General features: G+C 44.7%; 1 protein-coding gene across 1 annotated transcript; it reads left to right on the plus strand.

The window, feature by feature from the left end:
• The first annotated feature begins 2332 nt into the window (after window positions 1-2332).
• On the plus strand, window positions 2333-4146 carry LOC123082410 (uncharacterized). Its single transcript, XM_044504743.1, has 3 exons — window positions 2333-2544; window positions 2905-3404; window positions 3726-4146. The coding sequence occupies exons 2-3, from the start codon at window positions 2919-2921 to the stop codon at window positions 3876-3878; spliced, it is 639 nt and encodes a 212-aa protein (XP_044360678.1). The 5' UTR covers window positions 2333-2544; window positions 2905-2918; the 3' UTR covers window positions 3879-4146.
• The last annotated feature ends 4972 nt before the right edge of the window (window positions 4147-9118 follow it).

The following is a 9118-nucleotide window of genomic DNA, read 5'->3' on the forward strand; positions in this document are numbered from 1 at the left end:
AATTTCACTTAAGAGATCTAGCAGCTCCTTCTCATGGGATAACATCTCACGATGGGATTTGGGAAGGTAGCTGGAGCGATGACCCTGATTTGTGCCTGCGATGGCGTTTCAGGGGTGCAACGGGATCTGGGGCAGTTCTGGGGTTCATGTGCTTCGATTCAACGTCGGATCCTTCAGACCTTATCGTGGCGGCATCAATGGCCTCTTGAGCTGCAGTTTGCGGTGACCACCGAACTGTCCTCATGAGGGTTTCTCTCCAGATATGATGGCCGTTGCCAGCAACTCATACTAGTTTGATTGTGGGATGAGTCGGAATGCCTGTTTGGGTTTGACGGTTCCTACTTCAATCAGTTTGCTTTGGACAGTGATGAGATCCAATCTATGGATGATGACTTGACGCAAAAGATATGATTGTGCAGCACGGACCATGGGAATTTGCCCATGACATGTAGCCAGTCGGGCAGTGGAAAAGTGATGGCTACAACATAGGTTTGACTTCGATTTGGTGGCGCTTCTTGAGTACCCGGTCTTGAACTCCGGGGTGAAAACCCTAGGTATGACACGAATTGGTTATACCTGGCAATGACGATGTATTTGTGTCGTTACCTTGTTGAAGGTATTGCTCGGAATTGCTCGGATCTGTTTCTTCAGGGTGAAAACCTAAAATCTGGCTATAGTGGTTTGAGTCGGTGATGGCGGCGCTTGGGCGTTGTTCCCTTCCTGAAGGCATTGCTGTTGAAGAACACCGTTGTCCTTGTGGTGTCAAAATATGGTTGGTGCAGATACAGTCGTTGTTGTAGTTTGTTGATCGCTTCGAGTTATTTTCTTTTTCGTCGCTTGGGCATATCTTTGCTCTTATATGACTTTGCCTTTTGCCAGCGTGTTCATTAGTCTGTGAGTTGGTGTTGGCTTTGTGTATCTTTGTTATGCAGAGGTCAGGTGTGTGCGCATCGTATTTGTATCCGCTTAATGCTTCATTTTGAGTTAATAAAATCCACCATTTGTCAAAAAAGAGTTAAGAGATCCTCTAAAATGAATTTGCGGTACCGCAGAACGCACGGCAGAACAGATCTTGTATATGATCCTGCATAATTTAAACTTAAACTTTGCGCCACCATAGTTCACCGGAGTTCATCTCACACACTACACACAAACTTAAAAACATAGTAGATAAATTTAAATCTAAACCTAAAACTACCAGCATCTACTACACGCCTTATTCGTCGTCATCACTGTTGTCGCCCTCGTCGCCGGAGATGGCCTCACGGGGCGGGGGCTTGTTGCCGTGTAGCTGTGGTAGATCAGCGTGCCGGAGAGGGTTTATTGGAGTTGATACTCATCCCGGAGGGCCGGCAACTGCGCGGTCGCAACCGCATCTCCGGCAGCAGCGGCGGCCTTCGCCTCCCAGCACACGCGCTCGGCCGCCCGGAGGCGCTCGATGGCTAGGTCGAACAGCTTCCTAAGGCGTCGAAAACTCGCCCACGTTCATGAGCCGGCGCTACGGGACTTCGCACCACGGGTGCGCGCCTGCTCCCTGCGCTTCTTCGACATGGGAGGGCCGAGGGAGGGACTGGAGGCCTTGTCATCGTTGCGCCGCTTGCGGCCGACGAACCCACCGCGGCCGACGAACCCCCCGCAGCACCAGAACCCACCGCGCCCGTCGAACCCATCGTCGCTGCCACGCCTTGCACCCGCGACGCCATCACCGCCAAGATCCGATGGCCGGAGGTGCCGTAAATCGCTGCCGGAGGGGTCAATTTTACGGCGAAGATGGATGCGGGGAATGATGGATAGGAACCCTAAATGACCACGCGCCCGCATATATATCGAAAAGCTGGTCGGTCTAAGGGCCGCTCCTCAATTGCAGGATCTACGTGGGCCATTTTTTGGCTGTCCCGTATAACGTCCGAGAAAACGCAGTTCGTCGTGGTTATACGTATTGACAACCTCGCGCAAGAGATGTCATCAGAGTTGGAGATAAGGTGCTACATCGCATGGGCCATAGAAGGAGACGCAAAGCACCGGCAAGTGAGAGGAGAAAGATGAAGGATGAGGCGTAATCAAATTATGAAAATTTCTCATTCTTTTACGAAAAATTATGAAATCATTGATTATATATATAAAAGAAATTCATAGTCTGCATTTTTTTTTTAAAATTATGGACGCACGAAGCCGCCGTACTACATTATATTTTCAAAATTACTCGGTACAAATCATCTAACTTGTTGCTATTTTGAAGAATATGAATGGTCTGTTATACTAGGTTTTTTATGAGATGCTGTTACTTAGTTCTTTGATACTTGTTGATGATCATACAAATTCCCACCTAACGTTCGCACGCCCAACCGTCCCGTTCCCGTACCACCATTTCCTCTTCCTCGCCTGAGCCGCGAGCCTCCGTTCCGTTCCGCCGACGCTTCAGTCTCCTACTCTCCCCCGACCCGCGTCGCCGCCGTCGCCGCCGTCGCCGTCCCCGTTCCTCCCCGCCGCGCCCCTGCCGTCTCCGCCCGCCCGGCCGTCCGCCCGCAGTCTCTCGATTTCGAGGTACGATGTTGTTCTCGTCCAGCCATGGCCATGCCCTCAGCTAAATCCGACGGATCTTCACCATCTCCGATCTAGACCCGCCCCCGATTTCGCTCCCTGCCGCCCCTGGCGCAGCCGCAGCTTACCTTGCGATGAGGTGCCTTAAACCCTAGTTCCTAAACTGAACCCCGATCTTCCTACCCCAGGGCCCAATTCAGGCGATAAGCAACCCTCCACTGTTGTTAGCTGTTATGTTTTTCAGTTTCAGCGCTGTTCATTATAAATGGAAAACCTTGCAGATGCTCCTGCACAATGTCCGCTGCGCTCCCACAGTGAAATCTCAGCCATTTTAAGCCATTGCTGCAATTCACTGCCTTGCAGGACCCGGCGCTCCCATGGCGACACCCGACGAGCATGCCGATGCCGAGGGTCTGATGGGAGAACATGCTGAGAAGGAGCATGCCGATTTCGAGGCGAGGGTCAAGAGGACGATATACATCGACCACCTCTCCCCTGTGGTTACTCGCCAAGTTATCCGAGCAGCTCTTTCCCAGTGTGCGAATGTTGTCAGCGTGGAGTTCATTGAGAACTACACAATCCCGTACGACATCCCTGCCGCCGCGCTGGTGGAATTGGACGACGAGTCGCAGGCCAAGTCTGCTGTGGACTTGATGCGAGATTTCCCCTTCATAATCGGTGGAATGCCCAGGCCTGTCCGGGCTAGCTTGGCAAGGCCCGAAATGTTTGCTGATCGTCCTAGCCTGCCTGGCTCGAAGATGGAGTTCCTTTGGCTGAAACAAGGAGATCCGGAGTATGATGGGATGAGCAAGCTGAAGAGCCTTGCTAAGAGGCAGGAAGCAGAGAACATGGCGCTCATCAAGGTGAAGTACTAGTTGATTTATGACTGGTCTCTATTATGTACTTATTATAGGAACAAACCATTGCTCTGGAATGTAGAATATAGGACCTAATTAATAGGGCATATGCAATCGCGACCACAGATGTCAACATATACTTTTAGCATTTCATTGTCATGCTCGCACCCTTTGGATGGAACTTACCTACATTATACACAGCATTTTGTGGATTTTGACCATGATCTTGCTGTTCTTTAAAACACAATGCAGTTGCTTTGATCCTTCTTGGTTGCAACTTGTATTTTGAGGAGCCGTAGTTCATTGAGCTTTTTTTTCTTCCTTCAGAGTATACTGGAGGAGGAGAAGGAACTGGCGGCTCAGCAGCAGATAATGCTTGACGCCAACTACTACAAGTACGACCTGCTCGAGAGTATCGTGCAAAACGGGACCATCAAGAACCTCGCTGGCCATTATAGGGTCAACTTGTTCGACAGCTGATCATTTTTTACAGTCTATGAAATGGCTTCAGAGATTGCAGTCCCTGGTGCAAGCTAGTTCCATTCCACTCGTAAAAATGCGTGGTAGTGACAACCGTCTTCTTCTGTGTAAAAGTGGGTTCTTATGTAGTGTGACGGCTTAGATTATCACGTAATCTTCGTATGATGTCAGTTTAACATCGCATCAAGATAATGCAATGATGTCTGATATTGTCTTGTGTATTATGTGAAACTCGCATATCAGGCGTGTTCGTGCCATGGTTTAGTCCTGTCTGCAATTTTGTGGCTAGCTTGAGATATACGTCGGTCCTGATTATATTCAAGCAGGAGAGAGGTTTTGATCCCAGTAATGGACTCATTATCACGGCGATTTTATGGAATATCGGCAAGACAGCATTACAAGTGCCATGTTTCCAACCTGACCCTGGTATAGTTAATTCAAGAGCAATCCAAACAGAAAGTGCAGGTAATTAGTTCATCAAATCTCTACACTGTCACTCCCATGTGGTTGTCTTTATTTGGATATATAAACAACAGAAGTGATTTTTTCCCATCTGCCTTTCTAATCATCTATTATGATCTAAGTGGGGACAGTATCAGTGCATGAAATGATCCCTAAAAGCCTGGATCTTTCAGTACACCTTTTAATAACATTTACCTGTAGGCTCCAATGTTGCTTTGCAAACATAACACATAATCTAGCATTTCTGCCGGTCTAAACTAACTGAGTAAGTCTGCATGTCCTATTCCTCATGTTTGTCACTAGTACTGCTACTACAATTTGTTGGCCTAACCAAGCCAAGCCAATTATAGATTGCAATCTCTGTATCATTAATTTCATGGAGGCCAAATGCATTTAGTGGTCTTTTGTTCTTGGAAGTTGGAGACTACCATCCTCCATTTGTGAAAAGTTGGCCACCACTAAATGTTGTTATGATCCTATCCATGTTATTGCAAGTACAGCATTTCTATGTTGATTCAGTGAACCCAGAGGTCATTTTGCAACAAGGAACTGTTTGAATACTATTCTATATAGCAAGCACAGTAGTACTACTATGTTGATTCACTGAACCGACATAACATTTTGCACTATCTGTACCAAATTGTAATAAGCAAATTGAAAAAAAAAGGGTGATCTTTGTAAGTACGAAAATTTCTTCGATTAATTCGTAGCACATTAGTTCCCAATATTCAAAGATGTGGCACACCTTCGTAATGGATCCCTGAGATTGATACCAATTGAATTATTATTATAGTCTGGATATTTTAGATAGTGTAGATAACTAGATATAGTCGGTACATCAGTGAAACACGAAGCTTTGCATATTAAGGAGGAAATTAAAGAAAAGAGTGATGAGCTGAGAAGCTAGAACGAGGATGGGTGATAACCAGCTAGATTTGTGAGAGGGTCAGCAAAAAGTTTGATGAAGTCAGTGGTAGATCCCAAAGGACATGCACGCCTGAAGAACACAGCAACTTGACCAGTACAAGTGTATAGCAGTAGGAAGTCCACATGCTGCCTTTGTACAGGTGTACCACTACGTACTTGGTAGCTCTGCTCAGTTTGTTCTCCAAGGGTTGCATCAGCCAAACCAAAGCGTGCCACATCTCAAAGGTAGGATGGCCTCGGATCCAATGGAATTGTCGCGGATGTTGAGCTTTTGCTGGGCAGGTTTGGTTCTGTTGTTTCTAATGTGGGTGATTATCTGTCTAACATCCCTGAAAGATGTGAGTGTGCAGGAGTAAGTCAAGGAGCCTCATACATATAAAGTGTCGCCGAATGCCGAATTGCTTGTATAGTTTCAAGTCTTTTTTGGCTTCTTTCCCTCCTGCCCTAGAGTATACAACATACTAAATTTCTGGAAGAAAATGATAACATGAATGGTTGCTTACGTTTTCCTCGGGTTGCCCTGCATTGCTTTCTCCTGATGCCTCACATGCTCATGGACACAGAAATCAAGAATGTGAAGATGTGAAAGAAACAATGGATACTCCAATGCTAGCACTCTCTTTCACTTATCTTTGCCTTTGGCCCTTTCTATCCCCTTTCTTTTGTTTTGCACTTTCAAATTTATATAATGGGCTGTGGAAAGAATCAACAAGGGGGAGAGGTAGGTGGTCGATTTGTAGAGTAGGTGGTACATTGGTGCGCATTGACAAGAGTCATAGAAGTAGATGGTACATCGTACATTGTCTGCCTGAGCTCACCTCCCTCTCACGTATTATTTTCTCGTGTTCTTATCAGTATATCTACCTACCTATATAAACCATTCATTGGTTCATTTCCATGCACTGTACATCAGCTTCCATTGTTGTTGTCGTTCCAAAATAATTAAAGTTCTGGACTTGTCCAAGTTAAATTTGTTAAAGTTTGACCAAATCTATGGAAACTATACCCTCTCATGTAGGAGTATTTTTTTTCGTGTTCTTATCAGTATATGTACCTACCTATATAAACCATTCATCGGTTCATTTCCATGCACTATACTTCAGCTTCACCCGATCACCTGACTATGCCATCATTTTCTGCTCCAACATGTACTGATCATCCCCTCACCAGGCTCAAACTTCTTAGAATGACAACACAGCAGCAAAACTGCAGCAATTAATACTAGCAATTCTCTTCCATACACTTATTGTACACATGTTTGGATACTAGCAATTCTCTCACCATACACTCTCATCCCAATTTCAAATTGTGTCAGTTCACACGACATTTCTTTGAATGTCAGCTCAATCTATTAATACCATCATTTCTCTGAATGTCAGCTCAATCACGACATCCTGATTTCACCTTGGTTTAACGTATAAAGAATGTCACTTTGTACTGACGACCTCCTCACGAACAAGTCTACTTATGATGTGTTCACTGATTGCATTGCAATTTCCCAAAAGAGATCTCCTAAAATGGACAACAGATCGAGCTTTGCAGAGAAGATGACCGACTATAGCATCAACTCCAAACAACACTCTTTGCACTGGCCTCCAACTTCTTTGAATGATAACACAAAAACAAAACTGCAGCAATCATACTAGCATTATCTTTCATATATAGTCATTCTGATTTCACATTGTGTTGATTTACATGACACTTCTCTGAATGGCATGTCAATCTATTTCTATCCGTGTGTCTTGTACATTCTATTGTTCTTGGAAGCAATCAGTGTGCTCGTGCCACAACAACTGGCTCGACTCCAGTGACTTGGCCGAGCACCTCTGCCCTGATGCTTCTCTCTAGCTTCCCGGCATTGCAATTTGCACTCCAACTTTAATTAAGGGTTAATCCAAGACCAAATTAACCTGATCCTGATATAGTTATTTTTGTAGGGTTTTCTTTCTGAGAAACATGAAGTACAGGTAATTCGTTCATCAAATCTCTACACTGTCACTCCCATGTGGCCATGTGGTTGTTTTTATTTGGATATATAAACAACAGAAGTGATTTTTTCCCCTTCTGCCTTTTTAATCATCTGTTCTGGTGTAAGTGGAGACAACACCAGTGCATGAAATGGTCCATAAAAGCCTGGATCTTTCAGTAAACCTTTTAATACTAACATTTTCCTGTAGACTGTTCCAATCTTACTGTGCAAACATCACACATAATCTAGCATTTCCGCCGGTCTAAACTAACTCAGTCTGCATATCCTATTCCTCATGTTTGTCATTAGTACCACTACTTATTTTCCTAACCAAGCAAAGCCAATTATAGATTGCAATCTCTGTCACTAGTTTGTAGAACAACAATGACTGACAAAATTCATGGCCAGGCCTGAAACTCTAGTGCTGGCTAGCTTTATTCCAGGTGCTGATGTGTAGCTTGCAGCCAACTAGCAAATTACGTTAACTGATAGGTGAGCTTGTCAGCAATCGACCAAAGTTCACAGGCTGCCTCGTACATGTGTACTAGTAACTCTGTGCAGCTTGTTCTCCATTCCGCCACCTGATAACTCCCCGGATCTAAATCAAATCCACAGCACAAAAGTATAAGGTTCGGTGAAGTTAAACTTCTCCATGAGGCCAATGTGGACTTAATAGCCTTATCCACCCGAGAAATATTGTGTTACAACAATGTCAAATCTAAATTAAGAAGATGCGCAGAGGACAAGGAAGAAGAGCCAGGCTTGCTGACTGAAGAATCTGAGGAAGAAATGATTGGAAGAAGCAATCAAAGAAGGAAGCAAGTTTTTTCCATGGCCAGCATGACTGCGCTCACCTCCTTCTCACATATTTTTTCTTGTGTTCTTATCAATATATCAACCTACCTATATAAACTAATGCGTTGGTTAATTTCCATGCACAATACTTCAACTGTCCATTGTTGTCGTCGCATTCGAATTTGCAAAGGAAAATGGGTAAGGTCCCAATGGGGAGGAGCGGGTGCTCTGCTTCTGGCTCTGGCTCTCGTTTGCTTCTTCTCAGGTACTCTTCACCTGCTCCTATTCACCTGGCTACACCATCATTTTCCGCTCCAATAGATACTGATCAACTGATCAATTCCTCTCACTGGCCCCCAACTTTTTTGAATGATAACTCAAAAACAAAACTGCAACAATCATACTAGTATTATCTTTCATATATTATCATTCTGATTTCACATTGCGTCGGTTTACATGACACGTCTCTGAATGGCACTTCAATATATTACTATCTGTGTGTCTTGTACATTCCATTGTTTTAGGAAGCAATCAGTGTGATATTTTAGGTAGTGTAGATATAGCGGGTACATCAGTGAAACATGAAGCTTGGCATATTGAGGAAATTAAAGAAAAGAGTGATGAGCAGAGAAGCTAGAATGAGGATGGGTGTGATAACGGACAGCTAGATTTGTGAGAGGGTCCGCAAAAAGTTTGATGAAGTCAGTGGGACGTGGGAGATCACAGGGACTTGTAGGTCTGAAGAACATGATAGGAACTTGACCAGTACAACGGTAGGAAGTCCACAACTGTACTACTACTAGGTAACTCTGCGCAGTTTGTCCTCCAAGTGTTGCATCAGGCTAAACAAAACTTGAGCCACCTGGTAACTATGAGGATCTAAATCAAATTCACAGCACAACAGAAGGGTTTTGTACAACGACGCACGCAAGGTTTGTCCCAAAGGTGGGATTGCCTCAGATCCAGTGGAATTGTCTCGGATATTAAGTTTTTGTTGGGCAGGTTTGGTTCTGCAGTCTCTCATGTGGGTGATTGTTTGTCTAACATCCTAGAAAGAAGTGAGTGCGGATGAGCAAGTCAAGGAGCC

This window comes from Triticum aestivum, chromosome 4A, assembly GCF_018294505.1.
Source record: "Triticum aestivum cultivar Chinese Spring chromosome 4A, IWGSC CS RefSeq v2.1, whole genome shotgun sequence".
NCBI lineage: Eukaryota > Viridiplantae > Streptophyta > Magnoliopsida > Poales > Poaceae > Triticum > Triticum aestivum.

Excerpts from the sequence above, each read along its gene's own strand:
- LOC123082410 (XM_044504743.1), top strand. The coding sequence starts at position 2,919 with ATGGCGACACCCGACGAGCATGCCGATGCCGAGGGTCTGATGGGAGAA. Across the intron at positions 3,405-3,725 it reads AGAACATGGCGCTCATCAAG|AGTATACTGGAGGAGGAGAA; the intron begins GTGAAGTACTAG and ends TTCTTCCTTCAG.